The 22,599-nt window shown below is 61.8% G+C and overlaps 1 protein-coding gene across 7 annotated transcripts in view; it reads left to right on the top strand.

The window, feature by feature from the left end:
* Window positions 1-3,303: 3,303 nt before the first annotated feature.
* KCNQ1 (potassium voltage-gated channel subfamily Q member 1) overlaps window positions 3,304-22,599 on the top strand; it is a 364,825-nt gene continuing 345,529 nt past the window's right edge. For 6 of the 7 annotated variants that reach the window (XM_081533328.1, XM_081533326.1, XM_081533327.1 and 3 more), the window contains exon 1: window positions 3,304-3,792. In XM_081533328.1, the coding sequence (XP_081389454.1) occupies window positions 3,419-3,792 (374 nt within the window). In that variant the 5' untranslated portion in view covers window positions 3,304-3,418. Of the gene's footprint in view, window positions 3,793-9,238; window positions 9,313-22,599 lie in introns of those variants that run through there. The other variant, XM_081533331.1, reaches the window with a different exon arrangement.

The following is a 22,599-nucleotide window of genomic DNA, read 5'->3' on the forward strand; positions in this document are numbered from 1 at the left end:
AGTCTGTTGTTCCATGTCCAGTTCTGTTACTTCCTGACATGCATACAGGTTTCTCAAGAGGCAGGTCGGGTGGTCTGGTATTCCCATCTCTTTCAGAATTTTCCACAGTTTATTGGGATCCACACAGTCAAAGGCTTTGGTATAGTCAATAAAGCAGAAATAGATATTTTTCTGGAACTCTCTTGCTTTTTTGATGATCCAGCAGATGCTGGCAATTTGATCTCTGGTTCCTCTGCCTTTTCTAAAGCCAGCCTGAACATCTGGAAGTTCACAGTTCACGTATTGCTGAAGCCTGGCTTGGAGAATTTTGAGCATTACTTTACTAGCATGTGAGATGAGTGCAATTGTGTGGTAGTTTGAGCCATCTTTGGCATTGCCTTTCTTTGGGACTGGAATGAAAACTGACCTTTTCCAGTCCTGTGGCTACTGCTGAGTTTTTCAAATTTGCTGGCATATCGAGTGCAGCACTTTCACAGCGTCATCTTTCAGGATTTGAAATAGCTCAGTTGGAATTCCATCACCTCCACTAGCTTTGTTCGTAGTGATGCTTTCTAAGGCCCACTTGACTTCACATTCCAGGATGTCTGGCTCTAGGTGAGTGGTCACACCATCGTGATTATCTGGGTCGTGAAGATCTCTTTTATACAGTTCTTCTGTGTATTCTTGCCACCTCTTCTTAATATCTTCTGCTTCTGTTAGGTCCATACCATTTCTGTCCTTTATTGAGCCTGTCTTTGCATGAAATGTTCCCTTGGTATCTCTGATTTTCTTTAAGAGATCTCTAGTCTTTCCCATGTGATTGTTTTCCTCTATTTCTTTGCACTGATCGCTGAGGAAGGCTTTCTTATCTCTCCTTGCTATTCTTTGGAATTCTGCCTTCAAATGGGTATGTCTTTCCTTTTCTCCTTTGCTTTTAGCTTCTCTTCTTTTCACAGTTATTTGTAAGGCCTCCTCAGACAGCCATTTTGCCTTTTTGCATTACTTCTTCTTGGGGGTGGTCTTTCTCCCTGTCTCCTGTACAATGTCACGAACCTCTGTCCATAGTTCATCAGGCACTCTGTCTATCATATTTACTCCCTTAAGTCTATTTCTCACTTCCACTGTATAGTCATAAGGGATTTGATTTAGGTCATACCTGAATGGTCTAGTGGATTTACCTACTTTCTTCAGTTTAAGTCTGAATTTGGAAATAAGGAGTTGATGATCTGAGGCACAGTCTGCTCCCGGTCTTGTTTATGCTGACTGTATAGAGCTTCTCCATCTTTGGCTTCCATGCCTTACTATTGTAAATAGTGCTGCAGTGAACACTGGGGCACATGCGTCTTTTAGAATTATGGTTTTCTCAGGGTATATGCCCCTTAGTGGGATTGCTGGGTCATATGGTAGTTTTATCCCTAGGTTTTTAAGGAATCTCCATACTATTCTTCATAGTGGCTGTATCATTTACATTCCCACCAACAGAAAAGCACTAATTTTTAAACATATGTTCAAAATGCCTAGTTAGGTAACACTAATAACTACACCATAGCTGAATCAGTGTTAATATTTTGGATACTGCCTTTCTGTTCACATTTGAATGGTAGTCTAACTGGTTCCTGTATTTGAGGAAAATATAAGAAAAAAAGGAAGCAAACAAGAGTTTTCCTGAAAGGTGTTGATATTCTCTAAACTTAAATGTTGATCCAAATCCGCTCCTTTTTAAAAATTTTTGGGATAATTTCATTTATTTATTTAGTTTTGGCTGTGCTGGGTCTTCACTGCTGCCTGGGCTTCTCCCTGCTGTGGCTTCTCTCGCTGTGGAGCGGGGCCTCCAGGGCGCAGGTCTTCAGCGGTCGCGGCTCCCGGCTCTAGAGCCCGAGCTCAATGGTTGTGGCGCCCGGCTTAGCTGCTCCACAGCACGTGGGATCTTCCCAGATCAGAGATTGAACCCGCGTCTCCGTCACTGGCAGGCGGATTAGTTACCGCTGAGCCATCAGGGAAGCCCTCTCTCTTCTATTCCACTTTCTGAGCTGTATTTGCAGAGTCTCAGCCCTCAGTGGCTCAGTCATGTCCGACTCTTTGCGACCCCATGGACTGTATCCCACCAGGCTCCTCTGTCCATGGTATTTCCTAGGCAAGAATACTGGAGTGGGTTGCCATTCCCTCCTCCAGGGGATCTTTCCGACCCAGGGATCGAACCACATCTCCCGTGTCTCCTGCATTGCAGGCGGGTTCTTTACCACTGAGCCACCTGGGAAGTTCATCAAATATTCTCACCTGAAAACTCCCATTACTCTGTTTCATCTACTGCTCCCTCTTTTTTTCTCCTCAAGCCTTCACAGGTTCAGTCTTCCATAAAACTGACTTTCTGATGGGAGAGTACATGAGATAAAGCAGCCCAGGGTGCTCAGCCAAAACCTGGGAAGGGTCCCTGATGTGGTGGGCAGTTATTCCTCTGCCCAGGGCAATGTCCTAACAGAGGCTGTTTTTTTCTGCTTGACATCCTTTTTCCACCCTGACGCCAGTCAATGTGCAGAGATTCAAATGCCAGTGCTGGGTAGGGGACTCATGCAATCCTTCTGGTCCACCTGGACATCACCGCCACTCAGGGGAGACAGGGCACCACAGGAACCCTGTCCAGAGGGCGAGGAGGACCAGAAAGCGGTTCTCCAAGGCCCCTCCCCTGACCTGCCCAGGCAGCCCTGGGGCAGCGGTGCCTGCAGGAACTCCCGCATCCTCCGGAGCACACGGCGCCCCAGCGGGCCGGATGCTGACCCACGAGGGCCCGGACGCTCCCGTCTGGCCTCCAGAGTTCACTGGCCCATCGGACACCGACCCAACTGCGTTCTCTGCCTGCAGCTCGCGCTGGGGCACCCAGGGGGGCTCAGATAGTTCACGGGGCCTCACCGCCATCCTCCCGGCGCGCCCCTCCTCCCCCCACCCTCTGTGGAGGGACTCAGAGCTGGTGAAGTGGGTGTCCACGCCCCACCCCGTCACCCTGCCCAAGCAGTTCGCGGTCCCTGCACCCTGCGGACCCCGAGCCTCCCTTGATGGTTTATGTGGAGGATTCGCGCAGGCCGTGCAGGTGGGCTTGGCGTGGGCAAGCAGGTGGGCGCAGGCGGGGCGGAGAAGCAAGGAGCGCGGGATGGGGCGGGCCGAGCAGGTGGAGAGGGCGGGCGAGCAGGTGGGCGCAGACGGGGCGGGGCCGGGCCGGGCGGGCTGGGGTGCCGGGTGCGCACAGGTTGGTGAGGGGCGGGGCGTCCGGCCTGGGGCGGGGCTCGGCAACCCCGGGACCGGCCGCGGGCAGCCGGCCCCGCCCCCCACGCCCGGGCCGGCGGACAGCGGCCCCGGTGGGGCTGGCAGCAGCGGTCCCCCGCACTGCGCCCGGGCGCCCGCCTTCGCCGCAGCTCCTGCCGCCCACCGCGGGCCCTGCCTGGCCATGGCCGCGGCCACCTCCCCTCCCAGGGCCGAGAGGAAGCGCTGGGGCGGCGGCCGCCTGCCGGGAGCCCGGCGGGGCAGCGCGGGCCTGGCCAAGAAGTGCCCCTTCTCGCTGGAGCTGGCCGAGGGCAGCCCGGCAGGCAGCGCGCTGTACGCGCCCATCGCCCCGCCTGGCGCCCCGGGCCCCGCGTCGCCCGCAGCGCCGGCCGCGCCCCCCGCCGACCTTGGCCCGCGGCCGCCGGTGAGCCTGGACCCGCGCGTCTCCATCTACAGCGCGCGCCGCCCACTCCTCGCCCGCACTCACATCCAGGGCCGCGTCTACAACTTCCTCGAGCGCCCCACCGGCTGGAAGTGCTTCGTCTACCACTTCGCCGTGTGAGTATCGCTGCCAGCCGGCAGGGGCCGGGGCTTTCCGCGGGGCTGGGGAGGGCGCACGGGCAGCGAAGTCCCTGTGCCACCTGCTGCCGGAGGGACGCCGACCCGCCGGGAGGGAAGGGAAGGGTTAATGGGAAAGACAGAACAGCGGGGAGCCTGTCAGGTGAAGTTCAGGGCCTTGTGGGTCTGACCCTGCGCGGCTGGGGAGCTCCCCGCTGGCGCTGCCCAGGCATGTGTGTGGGTGGGGGAGCCAGCTGGGAGCAGTGCCCGTGCCCAGGGCTGGTCTGCTGGGCCCCGCGGGGCTGGCCCAGGTGTTAATCCTTTCAAGAGGACATGTATGCAGGGGAGAGAGTTCGAGGGGGGCTGAGAAACAAGACAAGACAGGGTCCTGGTGCCCCCCAACAGGAGGGTCTCCCAGGCCAGCAGACCAGGGCTTTCGCAGATGGTGGCCGGCCTTGTGCTGCGGCTGAGGCGTCAGCATGGCCGAGAGGGGTGCCCACGGCCCCATGTGAACCTGACCCGGCTCCTAGAAATCTGGGTTGAGGCAGAGGGGCCTGGAGGGGTCAAGGCTGGGGCAAGAGGAGAGAGGGGGGCCCTGACTCTGCTGGTCGCTGGTGAATCGGAGGAAGCTGTGCGCCAGGCCAGAGCCGGGCCCTATTGGCAGCACCTGGCCCTGCCCCCACCTGGCCCAGCCTGGTCGGTGGCCTCTCCGTGTGGTGCCAGCCTGAGAGCCTGGGCTTGGCATCCGCGGGCTGCTCTGGGGGCTGCCCGGAGGGACCTCCCCCGACCTCCCATCGGTCAAGGTGGGTGCTCGGCCCTCCCACCTTGGCTGGCCTGCCGCCGGGAGACCCCTGGCTGCAGGGTGCCCAGGGCCGTCCTTGGGACCCCGGAGAGCAGAGGGGCAGCCGTGAAGCAGGGTCTTGGCGGGCGCGGTGAGGTGGGAGACACAGCCTGCATCCCTCACCTTCTCCCCTCCGAGCTCAGGGGGTACTAGGGGTTCAGGCGGGGTGGCCTTTCTAGAGCAGCAGGGCCAGGCCTGGAGGCAGTGTCCTCAGAGGAGCAGAGGGGCCACGGTCCTCCAGCCTTTTCCCCACCCCCTTTCCTGCCTCCCACGGGGGCAGAGGGTGCCTCGCCGTGGCCATGGCTCTCTGCAGAGAGGGCGGCCTTGCCCTTGGCTGCAGCAGCAGAGGCTTGTCTTGATGTTTGGGGGATGTCAGTGTGTACCGACCCTGGGGGACCGCACCCCGTCTGATGCTGGCTATGTGAGCACCCCACCAACAGCAGGCTCGTGGGAGCTGCTTTGCACAGACAGCCCTCACGTGCTGGGCCCCAGGCGCCCCGAGGTGCCCACCGTGGGGGAGCCCACAGCCAGTCCCGAAGCAGACCCTGCTCAGCTGCCTCTCTGGCCTGGGACCCTGTGTGCCAGATCTGGGCACAGATGGGAGGACCAGGCAGAGTGCCGCTTAGGGGGTTAGCAGTGCCTCCACATCCCCCGAGGGCTGCTGAGTGAGGGGCCTGCAGACACGCCACCAGTTCGCGTCCAGGGGTTGCAGACCCGGGGGCGCTTGCCTTGCCCTGGCTCCCTGGCGGCCACGGTGCCTTGTGGAGGAAGAGGGCCCGCCGCGCCCCAGAGGAAGTCACTGCCTGCACTTGTGGTTTCTTCCTGATTCTGATTGTTTAGCTCTCGGAAGTTTGCTCAGCACGGTCTGCCTTGCCCAGCCTCCCAGGAGCTGTAGGGCCAGGGTGGCTTCTGGGGACTGTGGCGGCCTCCGGGGACAGTGGCCCAGCAGCTTCCCCGTGTGGGGAAGCAGAGCTGGGGAGGCGAGGCCCTGCGGGTGGCCTGGTGACCTTGGGCTGGTCTTTTCCCACTCGTGTCCCTGTTCGTAAGAGGCGGGTGCAGCCCCCCATGCAGGGTGGGGCTGCAGGTGGACCCTGGCTGGGCAGGGGACATGGCTTCCCTGGGGCCCGGGAAGGTGTCCTCTCCTCTCTAGGAGATTGGCAAAAGCCACGGGACACTCTCTGGGTTGGCCAGTCTCTCGAGGGCACCTGGTTTCAAGCTGGGCGGCAGGGACAGCCCGGGCTGAGTGGCCAGAGGCTGGTCGCAGCGCCGAGAAGAGGGGTGGACAGTACCCGCTGTGGCTCTGGCAGGGTCCGAAATAGTAGCAGAGAGAGAGCTCTGTCCTTGGTGAGGCCGATTGTGAAATGAGCAGGATGGTTGTTACGACCCAGGCCGAGCTGGGTTTCCGGCCCAGGAAGGATGAGCCTAGCCTTGAAGGGCCGGGGCCCGGGTGGGTGTGAGAACCACAGTCCCATGGGGCTGGGCACACTGTCCCAGGCGCAGCTGGGGAAGGAGGCCAGGATATCCTGTGCCCCTCCTGGTCGGGGAACCCCTGCTCCGGCCAAGAGGAGAGCAGCCCTTCCTGTGCGCGCCCGGCCTGCCGCGTCGGCCGGGGTCGGGGCAAGAGGCCGCCGCCGGGGCACTGCCCCTGCCTGCCTGGCCTTCCTGCCTGCTGCCCCTAGTCCTCATCTGAGGCTCTTCACCGTGAGGCGGCGCCTACTCTAGCTTGGGGCATGGCGGGGTCACCTGGCCTCTCTGCTCACAGGCCTGGAGGGGGCTGTCTGGTTGGGGGGACGCCTGCACTGGCGGCGGGCCCAGGGTTCCCGCAGCAGCCAGCCTCCCAACTGGCCCGGACCCCCGCCTCCATCTGTGGAAGGCCGGGTAGAGGGGCCCCCAGGTTCCTCGTCCCTCCTGCCAGGCCAGGAGCCCCCGGGACCACTCCTCTCTCCTTCGCCCTCTCCGACACCCCTTCCCCAAACCCCGCCTCTTGAGAGCTGCAGAGCAACACTTGAAGATGCTGCCTCCTCCCGGCTGCCCCCGCCGCCAGCCAGGGAGCAACCCCCTGCCTCAGTTTCCCCGAGTCACCTCCACCCGCGTTCCTGCTGGGTGGGAGAAGCTTGGACACTGGGGGGAGGCTTGGGAGGCTTGGGGAGGGGGCCCGGGAGTGCATCCCATCCCATCCCTGCCCTGCCCTCCAGCCACCCTGCCCTTCCCGGGTTCCCAACCACTTCCCGGCGGTTTGGGCGGCACCTTCACAGCAGGCGTTAATCATTGATGGCGCTGGCAGCTGGCCTGGCTGTTTGATGGGCAGAGCCCGCCCGCCCTTCTGGAAGTGGAGGCCGGTTCCTGAGCATATCCCCCCCTTCCCCGGCCCCTGGTGCCCCTACCACCCCAGGCTTGAGTCAGGGTCTCACAGGCCTGGAAGTGGAGCCAGTAGGGGAGGGCAGAGGTGGTCAGGCTCCCTGGTCTCCCCACCGTGCCCTTTAGGACACCCCGAGGCTTCCCTGGTGGCTCAGAGTGTAAAAAGTCTGCCTGCGATGCAGGAGACCCGGATTCGATCCCTGGGTTGGGGAGATCCTCTGGAGAAGGGAATGGCAACCCACTCCAGTATTCTTGCCTGGAGGATCCCATGGACAGAGGAGCCTGGCGGGCTACAGCCCATGGGGTCGCACAGAGTTGGACACGACTGAGTGACTCACACTAACTACTTTCCGCTAACTGTTCCTCGGCCCCCAACCCCCTGTGAACCTGGGGGCGCTCCTTGGCTTCTCCCCACGTCGTGTTCTCCGGGACCTGGTCCCCTGGTCTCCCCCTCGCTGTCTGGAGACCCCGCACCGCCACCCCAGACCCAGCCAAGTGTTTCTGCACCCACTGCGTGTCCAGCGCCTCGTCCTGGCCTGGCGTTAGTTGAGGAGCCACCTGTGTCCTTTATACCAGGGCCCCCAGCAGGGGAGGAGGGCTCCTCCGAGAGACATAGTGGGAGGGGAGGGACGGTCTGCTAGGTGGGAGCCGCTGAGCTGGAAGGCGCACCCAGCGCACGCCGAGGGTCTGGGGCCAGGGCGCAGTGTGGCGCAGGACCCGGGGCTGACCGGGCACTCGGCCCCAAGCAGGGCCCAGGCTTCATGCCCCGTGCTGCCCCATGGCTGGGCCACCCCGCTAGGTTCCTGGCCCCCGAGTCCCCACCCCCTCCTCTGCAGCAGGCTTGCTGTGTGCTGGCACCTTCGGGCAGGGCTGCTCAGGTGGGAGGGAATGCTTGCCTGTGCCTGGTGCTGAACCGTCAGCTGCCCGGGGGCTTGGTGCCCATGGCCCCAGCCTGTGCCCGTGGGGGCGCCAAGGGCTGGAGGGGCGGGAGGGGCGTGTTAGCACTCAGCGCCTGTGCCCGGGGAGCATCCTGCAGCAGGTGTCATGGAGCTGGGCTGGGGTTTGACCTGGAGGAGACAGACGCGGGAGCAGCCAAGGCGGACCTGGGGCACTGCACCCGCACCCCACCTGGGGGCCAGGCTCCACCTGGGGTGTCCGACTCCCACGCCCTGGCTTCTGGAGGTGCGGCAGCTTGCAGTCCTCCTCCTGCAGAAGCCGGTTTTCAGGCTGACTCCTCAGTGTGAACGGGGCTCTGCAGACCAGCAGGCGCTGGGGACGCTGCTAGAAGCCAGGCGTGTCCGGTGGGTCAGGAGCCCAGGTCCTGGTTTCTCACTGGCTCTGGGTGCCAAGTAGGGGGGTGCTCCTACCAGGGACCCTGGGCCAAGCACCCCCACCTCCTGGTCTGGTCCAGGGACCCAGGGAAGCTTTTCTCAAACCGCGTTCTGAGTCGACTTTCAGCTTGTGTGGCATCTCTCATGGCTCCTGCCCCCGCCCCCGGTGAGATGGTGTCACACGTGGCCCCTGTGAGGTGGGGACGGTGTCTATGGACGCCAGTGTGGGGAGAGAAGGTGCTCGGCCCAGAGGAGCCAGGGTGACGAGGGGTGTGGTCACGCCGGGAGATGCCATGGACACGCACGTGTGCAGGTGCCTGGGCTCCGCTGCGGGGAGAGTGAGGACCAGCTCCGTCACCTGACCTTTCACCTCGGGTGTCGAGGCTCTGGGCCTGAATGGGGGGCCTGGCAGGGCCTGCTTCCTCCCCGGGGAGGTGCCTGGGAGCCAAGGGGCAGAGCGTGGAGGTAGCTTGGGGTCCCCAGGCAGGTCAGGTGGCTGCTCTCTGTCCCGAGGGCAGAGAGGGCCAGGGGTCTCCCTCCCACAGTCCCCTGGGTGCTGTGACCCCACCAGATCTCATGGAAGGTAGGGGTGCAGTTGGCAAGGGGGGGCCCAGCTCTGCTGCAGGTGGAATGATCACTGTGACTCCAGGTGACCTGAGCCCCAGGGGCTGTTTTTACACGCAGCTTCTGATCGTGTGATGACACTTGGCCCTGTGATGGTTTGCCTTCTGCTGCCTGGTCCAGGTGGCCCTGGGCCCCTTCTCTGAGCCCCGTGGGCACTGGCTTGGGTGAGGATGCTGGGGCAGAGGGGCAGCCTGGCTCTCCCTCGGGCCCTGGAGGAAGGTGGAGAGGGATGGGCCTGCTGTGCCCTATGCAAATCCTAGGCTCACAGAGGGGAGGAGATGGGCCCGTGGCCACACAGCTGGTGTGCTGAAGGCTGCCCGACTCCGAAGACCACAGCTTGTCCTACCCAGGATCTGGGCAGGCCTGGTGAGGCCCTGGGCGGGGTCATAATGCTGACCCTGGGGTGGTGTAGGCCCGTGAAGGGAGGGTGCCACCGTTTGTTGGGGGAAGAGAGGAGAAAGGGAAGCTGCATCTGGAGCACAGGCAGGGCCTCCCCAGATGTGCCAGCGTGACTGGGCCCTGGCTGTCCACTCCGGGGCTGCCACCCTGTGGGTGGGGGCCTGGCCTTCGGAGGCCTTTGATTGGCTGTTTTAGGTCTCTGCCCTAAAGCCCTGCTGCCCAGAACCACAGGCTGAGGCTCAGCTCGGAGACCTCCCCCTCCAGGAAGCCTTCCCACGTTGCCCCAGGCAGAGCCATGCCGCCTCTCATGGCCACCCTGTTCCGTGGTGCTCAGAGCCCCCAGTGGGTCAGCCGCTCTGGTGCTGGTGGGGTGTCAGTGTGTGCTCTTCTCGGTGCCCCTGGGCGTTGAAGGGCCCGAGTGGGTGGGCAGGGCCGCTGGAAGCCGTCTCGATCCACAGCTGGCACCCAGCAAGGGTAGGTGCTGGGAGCAGGGTCACGCGGTGTCCGGCCCAGGAAGCCCAGGAGCCCTGCGGCCCGGCCGTGGCGGTCAGCCCGCTGCCGGGCCCCGCTGCCGGGCAGCCCTGAGCCCCACAGGCGGGCGGGCCTGATGACACTGTCTGTGGGTATTTTTATCCAGCGACATTCCTGAGCTGGGCAGGCGGGTGAGCTCAGAAAGTGACGAGCAGGCGCTCCGGGACCCTCCCGGGGCTGCGGGAGAGTCCTGCAGACCCCTGTATGTCCGTGGAGGGGTCTTTCTGGAGTCCCTTCTCCTGGAACTCCTCCATCCTCACAGCAGCCTTTGCTGGGTGGGAGCGGATCTTCGCTGCCCAGGTGAAAAGCCTGCAAAGGGAACGTGTCCCGAGGAGGTCCTGGAGTCCTCGTGGGAGCGTGGTCCCCACTCGAGGAGGGACGCTGGCCCAGGGAGGCAGCGTGGTCAGTGTCTGTGGTGGGCTCCGGGCACAGGGAGACCCAGCTGTGGTCCCAGGCGCTCCGTGGGGATGGTGGCTCCGCCCGTCAGAGGGGGACTTTCCCAGCAGCCCCCTGACCTGCACACGCGGTGCCCACCTCGCAGGGGCTGCGGCGGCCGACCCCGGGCCCGCCCCGCCCACTCTTGGCCTCTGGGCCTCGGGCCTGGTCTCTGCGCACCTTCTCTGCTCAGTGACTCGTGATGGGGAAACTGAGGCCAGGCTGCTTGGCTCAGCCGCCCCAGAAAGCTGCTCCGCTTCTGCCTGGATCTCTTCTGACACTGAGGTTCCCCATGTCACGCCTGCTGTGAGCATGCGACACACACCCCTGCTAGCCCTTCCCCCCACTCTGCAGAGGCTCCCCCGGCCGTGTCGAGGAAGTGCCTGATGGCCACCCGCTTCTGACCTCCCACAGCACTGGCCTCACCCCTGCTTCTTGTCACACGCCCGCACCCCTGCCCATCGGGAGTTCGCCAGGGACCAGGGGCTGTGGGCTTCCCGTCTGTGTCTCTCAGGGGTGGGCTCCCTTCTCTTCTTCTGAAAAGCATGCCCTGGGATGGTCCCTCCATATCCTCCTGCCAAATTTGCTGCTGAGCACCGTGCAAAGCTCTAGAGGAAGTCAGAAAAAGGAACCAGAGTCCCCACCCTGCCCCTGAGTCCCTCCAGCCTTGAAACACTTCTCCGTATGGAGATGGCCAGCCATGCCAGGACCCCCACTTCACCACATGCCGCCCCCTGGTCTGGACCAGGGGCTCCTCCTTAACCGCCAGGCCGACCCTGCTGGGAGGGGCCCGCAGGAGGAGCCCTGACCTGGAGGGACAGGCCCCTGACCCGGAGGTGCTCTACCCCTCACGGGGAGAAGTTGAGGGTTCCCAGGGCACCCAGGGGAGCTCCACGTGGTGTGAGCAGCCCTAGGACCACGTGCTTGGGATGTGTCATCTCAATGGGCCACGTGGTCTGAATTTCTGCTCCAAGACATCCCCAGCTGGTCTCTCTCAGAAGTCACATCCACGTTCTTGGCTGGGAGGCTCACAATGTTATAAAACAAAGCTCGGGTAGTAAAAACAGTGTGGTACTGGCATGCAGACAAGCAATAAAACAGAGTAAAAAAAATCCACGTGTGGACCCAACTGTGTATGAAAATTTAGCCAAAGCTGTAGGCAGCACCTCCAGGCAATGGGGTTTTTGGTAGGGGACACAGCAGGAGGAGCAGGTGAGGGTGACTAGCTTCTCTCGGTGCACCCTGGGATGGCTCCCAAGTGGTCGGAGGACCACTTGAGAACCAGGAGGAGACTTGGGGGATCCTCCGCAGCCCAAGGGTGAGGGTGGGGAGGCTTCTTTGTCGCTCAAAGCCAGTGCATTAAGGAAACGTTTGTGTGGGAGGGAAACGGCGTTAGCGTGTGCCACTAGCTCGTGAGACGTAAAGAGGCTGGTGGGAGGCCAAGGACTGCGATCCATCCACAGGGTTAATGTCTCCAAGATAGAGAGCCTTTCTAAAATAGAGAAGGAAAAGCCCAGTGGCCCCAAGGAAGATGAGCAAGAGATGTGGGTGGAGAGAGTTCATGGGCAAAGCAATCGCCAGGGTAGTTCCTTAGAGGTGCGAGAAGGTCAGAGACGCACAGATGGGGCTTCGTGGGGTCCCCCTGGGCTGGCGGAAGTCTGGATGACGCCCGCAGCTGGTGGCAGCCGAGGCTGTGGGGAAGAGGCACCCCTGCCGCTGGAGGGCCTGCAAGACAGTAGACTCGGTGAGGAGCAGGCTTTGGCATTTGGCAGCATCTGGCACGAGCATGCATGCCTGTACCCCTGGGCCCAGAAGTCCCGCTTCCAGGGACCTATCTTGAAGATACTGCCCCCTTCTCCCTACCCATCCCCAACCCCAAAACCAAAGTACACGTGCACAGGGCTGATTGGATTTTTAAAATTTTTTGGAAACTGGATTTTTGGCTGTGCTGGGTCTTCATTGCCGTTGCACAGGCTTTTCTCTAGTTGGGGCGAGTAGGGGCTACGCTGTCACTGTGGTCGGCGGGCATCTCTTGCTGGGGAGCGTGGACACTAGGGGGCCCGGGCTTCAGCAGTTGCGGCCCCTGGGGCTCTAGGGCACAGACTCAGTAGTTGTGGTGCATGGGCTTAGTTGCTCTGCGGCCTATGAAATCTTTGCGGCCTAGGAATCGAACTCACGTCTCCCGCATTGGCAGGTGGATTCTTTACCGCTGAGCCACCAGAGAAGCTGGTGATTGTTGATTGTTAACTGCTGATTGCTAAAGCATTCTTTCTAATAGCAGAAGATGGGGAGCTCGAACGCCCGACCGTAGGCGGCAGCTTGGATTCACGGCCTGCAGAGTATTGTGCCAGCGTGACGGAGGGACAGTGCAGTCTCCACCTGCTTTAACGGAGTGGCTACCAGGAAATGGTTTTTTAATTTTGATTTTTTTTTTCATGGAAATTTTTATTTTTTTGGCCATGCTGTGCGCCATGCAAGATCTTAGTTCCCTGATCAGGGATTGAACCCATCTCCCCAGCATTGGCAGGTGGATTCTCAACCTCTGGACTACGAAGGTAGTCCGGTCAGGAAATATTTTTACGTGAAAAATACCCACACAGACAGTGGATAAAAATATGACAAGCTGCTGCTCCACTAATAAAAGGGGGCACTAATATATACTTTATATTGAGCTTCTCTTGTGGCTCAGCTGATAAAGAATCTGCCTGCAACTTTATATTAAGAAGCAAAAGTAGCGGAAGGATTAAACCCTCTGGGTAGGGGGGACATAACAGAACCTAAATGTTTCTAAGGATAATTTGATGGTTTTATAGGCTTGACTTTGGAACCTTGTAAATAGTTCCCATAATTTTAAATATAAAAGCAACCCCTAATCTCCCAAGTCCCTAAATAAATCTTAACTAGAAAAAGAAGTCCCTCAAAACCTAAATGACCCTCAGCTTCACTGAGGGGGTGGAATGATTCCCAGAAAGGGTCTTATTTCAGATGACCTGCTGCCAGTGGATTGTCTGCTGAGTGTGTGCACATGGGCTGTTGTAATGGTGTCACGGTTGTGATGGTATTTGTTTTGTTATTCTAAGTGCCTTGCGTGGAAATCGTGGTGTGAGGCTGCTGAGGATTCCGCTGGTGTCCCTGAGAGCTGGGACACTGAGAACAGAAAAGAGCTGACAGGTGCTGTTTCTCAGTTGCTCAGTCGTGTCTGACTCTTTGCAACCCCATGGCCCGCAGCACGCCAGGCTTCCCTATCCCCCACTAACTCCTGGAGTCTGCTCAAACTCACTGAATCAATGATGCCATCCGACCATCTTATCCTCTGTTGCCCCCTTTCTCCTCCTGCCTTCAATCTGTCCCGGCATCAGGGTCTTTGCCAATGAGTCGGCTCTTTTCATCAGGTGGCCAAATCCTAAATGATCATGCTGTTAAAGTGTTGCACTCAATATGCCCACAAACTTGGAAAACTCAGCAATGGTCACAGGACTGGAAAAGGTCAGTTTTCATTCCAGTCCCAAAGAAGGGCAACGCCAAAGGATGTTCACACTACTGTACTGTTGCGCTCATTTCACACGCTAGCAAGGTAATGCTCAGAATGCTTCCAGCCAGGCTGCAACAGTGCGTGAAATGAGGACTTCCAGAGGGGATATGTGTATCTTTATGGCTGATTGATGCTGTTATATGGCAGAAACCAATGCAACATTGTAAGGCAATTATCCTTCAATTAAAAATAACAACGACAACAAAATGCTTCTTCGTTCACATGAAAGGCCTAAACAGAAAGACCGACCCGTAGCTGTGAGCATCCCTGGCCCCCGGCTTGTGGTGCCAGGTTCCCTTTCCCTGGAGGGACACCAGGGGTCCCGGGGAAACGTCCACGTGCAGGGTTGGGGCAGGGGACACATGAGGTGAGCCCGGAACATCGCCCCACGAGGGAAATCAGGGGCCCCGTCTCGGGATTTGGAGTCAACTCGAGGACGTGCCTGTTGGCTACGTCACAACAAGTCCAGAGTAACACCCCCACACCAATGGATTGGGCCTTGTGAGGAGCTTCAGGCCCAGGCTGCAGCCCAGTGTCGTGGGAAAAACCAGCAGCGGCCTTCGCGATGCGCGCCTTTGTGCCACAGTGTCACTGGCCCACAGCCCGGCTGTCCTGTTGTCTCACCCACACAGTCCGAGTGGTTCCTTCGCTTCCCAGGTGGGGTCAGGCACTCAGGGGGCACAGCGGGTGTGGAGCGGCGGGCCTGGTCAGACCCAGTGCCCTGACTCATCGAGGCCCCTCGGCCATAAGACGGGGGCCAGAGGAGACAGGAGGCCCTGCCTCTGTGGCTGGGGTCCGTCCGTCTCTCGGAGGCGCCCTTGCTCCCAGGCACGGGGCTCCTGGTTTCTTGTTTGGGGTCCTTGTCACCCGCACACAGGGAACCTTCACATCAGTCTTATCCACTGGCTGGGCTGAGGCCCTGCCCTCCTTCCTGGGGACGGGGCCCTGCTGTGGGAGGGAGCCCCGCGCCCCCGTGGTGCTTCCTGAGTCTCAGGAGTTTGAGGCCTGGAGTTGCTGTGGAATAAGGAGAGGGTCTGGGACTCCTGGGCCAGCATAGGGCACAGCGTGGAGTAAGTGCCCCTGAGGGATGGGTGAGTGAACGGATGGACAGACGGATGCAGAGATGGATGCTGGACGGACAGGTGGAATGATGGATGGACAGATGGATGGTTATGAGGGTAGATGGGTGGGCAGGCAGATGTAGAGATGGATGCTGGATGGACAGGTGGATGGATGGACAGATGGATGGACTGATGTGGATGAGTGGACAGACAGATGTAAGGATGGATGTTGGATGGACAGATGGATGGAAGTGTGTGGATGTGTGGACAGACAGATATAGAGATGGACGGTAATGGACAGGTGGAATGATGGATGGACAGATGGATGGATGAATGTGGGGGTGGATGGGTGGACAGACAAATGTAGAGATGGATGTTGGATGGACAGACAGATGGAAGTGTGTGGATGGGGGGACAGAGAGATGTAGAGTGGATGGTGGACAGACAGGTGAAATGATGGATGGACGTGGGGGTGGACAGGTGGCTGGATGACTCCACAAGTTCCCAGCACCCACCGGATGCACTGGTCACCGCTGTCCTGAGAGGATCTACAGGCAGTGAGACTTTGGCCAGACTCATCCCCAGGGTGGCTGGGGTGGATTGGCTGTCCTGGGACAACCTAGCTGAAGCCCATGACCTAGAAAAGTTGCAGAAAGTCCTTGGTGGGGGGAGACCAGTCCCGCCGTCCTGCCGGGATCCCCAGGCCTGTCTTTGGGAGGGCTATCCTTGTGGGTGTCACTTTGGGAAGCCATGGGAGCCCTCCGTGGCCTAGATTCTGGACCCGTGGATGTGTGGGTGGATCTGCACGCTGTCCCCAGGGCTGCTGCTGCGGTGGGTGATGTGGACGTGAGCCTGCTGGCCGGCGGGGCTGGTGCCCGCGCTGCAGTCTGTGGCATTGAGTCTGGACTCACCCCCTCCCTCTGTCTCGTCCAGCTGCCCCGCGGGCTCCAGTGAGGGGCTGCATTTCTGGAACGTGCTGCCACAGGTGCCACAGAGGCTTGCGCAGTGTCGGCCCCGGTTGGGGTGGCAGCCCTCGCAGTGCCCCCCGGGCCCCTGGAGACGCCACCGTCACTGCGCGCCACCGTCACTATGCACGGCAGTCCTGTGGGTGCCTCCCGCTCACCTCTCGTGTGCCCTGGGGTGCAGAAGGGAAGGGTGACCCCACAAAGAATCAGACAGCCCGGGGAGGCCTGGCAGGGGCGAGGGGCCTGGGGGGATGGGAGGGCAGGAGTTCCAACTTCAGTTGAGTGAGTCCAGCAGCTGTGTGGGGGCCTGGGTGAGGGTCCTGCCGTGTTTGAGGCCCTCGAGTTGCTGAGTGGGGTGGATCCCAGGAGGCCCCAGTCTGCCTGATCATGGTGGGGAGCCCCACCCCACGGCTCTGCTCCTGGCCTGTCCCTGACCTGTGTGTGCCTGGGGGCCACCAGGGGACCCCCTGTGTCCCTGGAGAGGCCTGCCCTCCACCCCCTGGTCCCCAGGCTGAGGATGGAACAGGAGGTGGGTGAGAAAGCCCCGGGGGTGGAGGCTGCTCTCTGCCCTCCCCCGTCTGGCCCCCTGGATCGAGGCCCAAGGTCCCACGGGCAGCTCGGCGGGGGTGCGGGCACTTTCCTCCCGGGCACTTCCCAGGCAGCGCTGGAATGTTCTGGCTGCCCTTGCCATGAGGGGGACGGGCGGGGCTGGGGGCTCTGCGGGCCTCGCTGGCCTCATCCCCAGGCAGGCCCCCCCCCGCCCCGCGCTCTTATCAAGGTCTCTGGCGGGCCGCCCGCCACCGCCAAGTCACGCCGCCCCAGGGGTCCGCAGGCCTCCTCCAGTGGGGGTGGGGTGGCAGTCGGTCACCTGGGGAGGGCTCCCCCTGTCCCCCTGGGGTGACTCGGCTCTCGCTCAAGGAGATCAGAGATCATGGGGCCGAGGTCTGACCCGGGTTTGGAGGACTCGAGGCTCTAAGCAGTGGCCTCCCCGCTTCCTGAGACCCCAGGATGCTTCTTAGGAGGGGGTCAGCCCTGAGGCGGCTGGCCAGGCCCCTGGCTGCACCGGACACTCCAGGGTCCATGCCCCCGGGGCCAGCTCCCCAGAAAGTGCTCAGCAAACCCATCACAGGGAAGGTGGAACCAGCACCCGGGGGCTCCTTGTTGGGCGTGGGGCTTGGTTTGCTGCCAGGGGACCGGGACGAAGGGCTATGTCTGCAGTGAGGCAGAGCGCGGTCAGCGGGGGCGCCGGGGGGCGCGTGCGGCCTGGACCAGCTGTGACCACGGAAGGCGACAAGCGCCCACTAGCAGCAGATAGCGGGGCCCGGGGTCACAGGGACCAAAATGCATGGTTGAGTGGATAAGGATGGTCCAGAAATGGACGCTGAAGGGTTCCTGGTGGTCTCCCCTGGGTGTGAGTTCTGGGTTGCAATTTTTAAACTTTTGCTGCTCTGAATTTTCCACTTTGAAAATACTGGTTGTTTCAAAAATAATCATAAAGGGTCGTCTTTATGAAAATCAGCAGCCTGCAGGCCCTCGGAGGGTCCTGGGGTCCCTCGCCCTGCCAGTGGCCGGGAATCCCGAAGGGGTTGAGCATGGTGTGGGGTCGGGAGGGTAGCAGGGGGTCCGTGCCTGCCGGCGTCCGGACGCTGCCTCTGGGTTGGGCTGGGATGGGTCTGGGCCCCCGGTCCTGCTCTTGGGGAGACTTGGGGACAGAGACTGCAGGGAGTGGGCAGGGCTGCCGTGTAGGGGACCCCAGCCTCTCTCAGGGTCATGACTGCACTGCCCCGTTGGGTCCCTCTTAGCCCAGGTCTGGGGCGATCCTGCCCAGAGACAAAAGGAGCCGGCTGATGGAGGAGGCGAGCCCCCCAGAGGCCTCAGCCCTGGTGCAGGAAGGGCACCCCAGGACCCAGACAGCAGGCTCCCAGGGTCTGTGGGGTCTGAGAGCAATTAGCTCTGTGCAGGACAAGTCTGGCTACAAATGTTTGTTAGTAGTAACAGCTAAAGCTACACCAATGGCTTCGTTCCTTCAGGCCTGTGTATGGTCTATCTGTAGGCCATTCGTTGCTTCCTCATTTTTCTTATTCATCAGAGAAGTCTGATTTCTCTTTTAGCTACAACAACACTGACCCCTGTGCCCAGCCTGGGAGCCGGGCTGCCCGTCCAGGAGGGAGGCCGGGGCCCTCCCTGCAGCCGCGGCCCTTGGGGCGGCTCCCTGGGCCGGCGGCCGACTGCTCTCTGCCCGGCCAGGTGGCCAGAGACCTCTGACTCCTCCACAGCCAGGCTTGTCTTGGGGTCCGAGCTGGAGGGGCTCACGCCCACCAGGGTGGGGGCAGCTGATAGCCCTGCAGCCTGTCAAGTGGGTGGAGGCCCCGAGGGGACAGACAGGTGCCCAGGTCATATCAGGGTGGGTGGCAGGGCTGCGGCTGACCCCCTCCCGGGACGGCCCCTTGGTCCCTTAGTTGCTGCTGGCCTCTTGCTCTGGGCCGGCTCAGCCCGGGGCCTGTGCCCTGGTGGTGGGGCACAGTGGCCTGGGGGCCTGCTGGGTGTCGCAGGAGCCACGCGGGGCTGCTTTCCTGCTGGCGGCCGGAGCAGGTGCCCTCCCTCCTGGCTGTTCCCGGGGTGTCCGGGTCTGAGTCGAGGATGCAGGTCCCGGGCCCGGCCCGCCAGGGGTGGGTGGGCTTGGTGCTCTGGCCCCCCACCATCACGCCACACTGGGGGATCTCGGCCAGGAGCATCTGGTGCAGGGCTTTGAAGGGGGGGCCCCAGGCGGTCCTGTAGCCTGACGCTTGCTTCCGCAGATGGGCGTGTGTGGTCAGCCCCGAGCCTGGGCAGCTCCCAAGGACGGCCTGGCCCGTCTGCTCGCCTGCCCGCAGTGCCCCCGGGAGCGGGAAGGTCGTCCTCGGCTTGGCAGGCCTGGTGGGAGCTGAGCCTCCCTGGTGGTTCTGGATCTGGGTGGTTCCTGGTGGCACCTGCCCAGCTGGTAACACAACCTGCCCTTCCTCGGGGAGCTGGGTGACTGCCTCGGCGTGGCCTCCTAGGGTGGGGGCTGGGCGCAAGGGCACTGCGCCCCCTGATCCTGGGTTGACGCCTCGACCAGGGGACTCAGGTGAAGCCTCTGCTCAGGACGTGTTGCTGATGAGGCTGGACAGTGACCGCCCTGTAGTTGGGGGATCGGGTGGGAGAAGGGGCCGCCTTGGCTGAGCTCCAGCCTGGACAGGTGGGTGTCAGTGGAGCAGACCCTGTGCTTCCTCTCCAGGGGGTGGGCCCGGCAGGCCCCTCCTCAGGCCTGGCCCCTCTGTGTCTGCACCATCCCCGATGCGTCTCCCACTTTGCAGGAGCAGGGTAGGGCCTTGCAGAGTAAGGGTCCGGGAGGTGCTGTCATCAGAGGGGTGAGGGGCTGGCAGTGTTCCTGTCCCCTGGGCGTGTCCCAGAGTGGGAGTCGGGGTGGCATCACAGACGTCTTCCCCGCCTCGGGGCTTGGCCTCTGGTGCCAGCCTTGCCCCTGGGAACATGATCCTGGAGGCCAGAAGGCCCTGTGCGGAGCTCGCTGCTGGCCAGCCCTGCCTGTGGTAGCCAGGCTGCAGGAATGCTGGCCAGTGTCGTGAGGGCGGGCACTGCCAGGCAGGCATGGAGAGAGAGCGCTTCCGTCTCCAGGGTGGTGTGGGGTGGGCAGGCTCTCTGCCCTGGCCCTGGACGTGTCTGGCGTGATGGTGGTTTCATCTTGCAAGGCCTCAGCTGGCTTATCTGCACTGGGGATCGTGAGAGCTTTTGGTTTATAGCGCAGGCTCCCCCGCCTGCCCCAGCGCTCCTGGCGTTTTAATCTGGATCATTCCTGAGGCGGTGTGGGTGGGGGGCGTCCTGTGCTCTGTAGGGGCAGTGGCACCCCTGGCCTCGGCACCCACCAGACACCGGCAGCGTCTGCCCCCAAGCTGTGCCGGTGAAGGTATCGCCCGGTGCCGCGGAGGGCGGGCTGCGGGTTAGAGCCCCTGCTTGCGAAGGGTTGAGAAGGTCAGCACCTGGCGGGCCTGGAGAGCACTGGGCGGGTGGACGCTGTGGGCAGCCTGCCAGGTGCAGGGGTGCCATCGTGGGGAGAGGGCGATGGTCTCCTTGAAGGGTGGGCCCCACTCACAGTCTGCTGAGCCAGTGGGTGTGTCCCCCAGCTCCCCATGGCCCCAGGGGTCCGTGCCTTCTCGTGGGGGCAGACCCCAGAGAGGACTTCCATGCTGATGAGAGCAGAACTGGGAAGAGGTGGGGCCGCCCGGGGGGTCATCGCCCTGTGGGGACAGCCAGCCACAGAGGTGTGGTCTCAGCATGGTGTTCAGCCCAGGACATACCTCCAAGCCAGGCCCAGGGACATCCTGCAATGACGCCATGGTCATGGGCCCGTTGGGGTGGGGTCTGTGCACCCAGGCTGAGGCCCACGAGTGAGCCCAGCCCTGGGTAGGACTCAGGCTTCAGGCACCCGCTGCCCGCTGGGTGCCCCATGTGAGCCCTGAGCCTGGGCCCCCGGCAGCGCCCTCCCTGTCGGTGCCCTAGGCCTGCAGTTCTGTGTGGCCTGGGGTCCAGCTCAGCTGAGGCCGTGCCCCTCGCCCCCACCAGCCACTCCCCCGGGGGGGCTGGCCTGTGCCTCGGCAGTGTCCAGCGGCCAAGTGAGGCCCCAAGGACCCGGCCCGCTGCCCTGTCCCTTCTGCTCCACCGTGCCCTTTGCTCCTGACCAGCCTGGATGCCATGGCCCACCTGTGCCTTCTGCAGACACTTCCCAGGGCCCCAGTGGGACTCCAGGTTGCAGCAGGTCGGGGGTGGTGGCCCCAGGCCTCTGCTTGCCCCGTCCTGTCCGTCCACTGCTCGGGGAGCACCTCGCAGGCCTGCCTCACACCTTCCCAGGGCCGCCTGGCTGGCAGTCCTGGGCACAGCCAGCTGGTGTGGCCAGGGGGTCTTCCCAGGCCGTGGGGGCCCATGTGTGCTGCAGGGGGCCCCAGGGTGGGGGCCAGAGGGAGGAGCTCCCGGAGAGGGCAGGAGGCGAGAGGGGCCAAGCTGTGGCTGGGCAGCCTGGCAGGGCTGCGACCGTTGAGCTTACGCCCCGCCCCCCGAGCGGCTCCTGGGCTGAGGCTGAGCTGTGGATGCCCTCGGGTCCGGTGGGAGGTGGGTGCTGACTGTGTCCCGTCCCCTCATTCCTGGAGGGGTGGGGTGGGGAGGATGGGGCACCGTCCCCTGGCCTGGCCAGGCTCCTACAGGGCACGTGGTACGGCCGGAGGGTCAGCTGAGGAGCCCTGGGGGAGGGCGGACACCGTGTCAGGAAGCGGCCTTGCAGAGGCCGTTGAGATGACATCGGGGTGCAGGGGCCCGGGGGGTGGTTTTGGGGCCCAGGGCAGGCCTGCTTCTGCCAGGCCTATTACCAGTGTGCCTGCCGTGGGCCCCTTCTCAGAACACGTTTTCCAGAACACCTTTGCATGTGTGTGAAGTCTCTTCAGTCGTGTCTGACTCTGCGACCCCATGGACTGTAGCCCGCCAGGCTCCTTGGTCCATGGGATTCTCTAGGCAAGACTACTGGAGTGGGTTGCCATGCCCTCCTCCAGGGGGTCTTCCCGACCCAGGGATCCAGCCCCGGTCTCTTATGTCTCCTGGATTGGCAGGTGGGTTCTTTACTACTGGCACCACCTGGGAAGCCCTTGGAACAGCTTAGTGAGATACAACTAACATCCAATCAGCTGCTTTCGGGTACTAGGTTGGCCCAAAAGGTCAGGTTTTTCTCTTACTCTTGAACTCTTCGGCCAACCCAGTATGCAGCCTGACCAGTCTTAACATATGCAGATCTCATGAAACCACCGTCAGCTTGGCGGGCACATCCGTCAACCCCCAAAGTGTCGTCGTGTCCTTTGGGAGCCCTCCTTCTCGCCCTGCCCCCTGCCACCCGGCCACCAGCCGTCTGCTTCCGGGCCCCACAGGTCGGTCTGTGCTTGCTGGGGCTTTCCGAGTCGGGGGTCCTGCACTGAGCCCTCTGCCTGCTGCCTTGCTCAGCACCCACAGAGCTTCATCCCGGTCGCGGCCCACCCCTTGCCGCGGGCGAGCAGCCAGCCGCAGTGGTGCCGCTTGGGCTCCCACTTGCCTGGCGACGGGCATCTGGGTTGTTTCCAGATTTGGGCAGGTACAGGTGCAGCTGGTGTTTGAAAGGTTGGGAAGGGTGTGTTGTTTGCTTTCTTCCTGGTGACTTCAGGGCTCTTTGTGATATTCCAGACGCAAGTCCTTTTTCACCCACGTGCTCTGTAAGGGTTGTCCCCGGTGTGTGGTGTCATCCAAAGAGGAAAGCCTTTGATGCTGGTGGAGAAGGACGCCCCTGTTTGTTCCTCTGTGGGCTGTGGTTCCAGTGCTTCGTCTGAGAAACCTCTGCCTGACCTGAGGCCCAGAGGTCTTCTGTGTTTTCTTCTAGACGTTGTGTTGTTGTTGAGTTGCTAAGTTGTGTCTGACTCTTTGCCACCCCAAGGACTGCAGCACGTCAGGCTCCACTGTCCCTCACCGTCTCCTGGAGCTTGCTCAGATTTATGTCCATCGAGTCAGTGATGCCATCCAGCCATCTCATCCTCTGTCGCCCCCTTCTCCTCCTGCCTTCAATCTTTCCCAGCATCAGGGTCTTTTCTAATGAGTCAGCTCTTCGCATCACGTGGCCAAAGTATTGGAGCTTCAGCTTCAGCATCAGTCCTTCCAATGAATGTTCAGGGTTGATTTCCTTTAG

This window comes from Giraffa tippelskirchi, chromosome 10 (assembly GCF_054371585.1).
Source record: "Giraffa tippelskirchi isolate mGirTip1 chromosome 10, T2T-mGirTip1v1.2.pri, whole genome shotgun sequence".
Taxonomy (NCBI): Eukaryota; Metazoa; Chordata; class Mammalia; order Artiodactyla; family Giraffidae; genus Giraffa; species Giraffa tippelskirchi.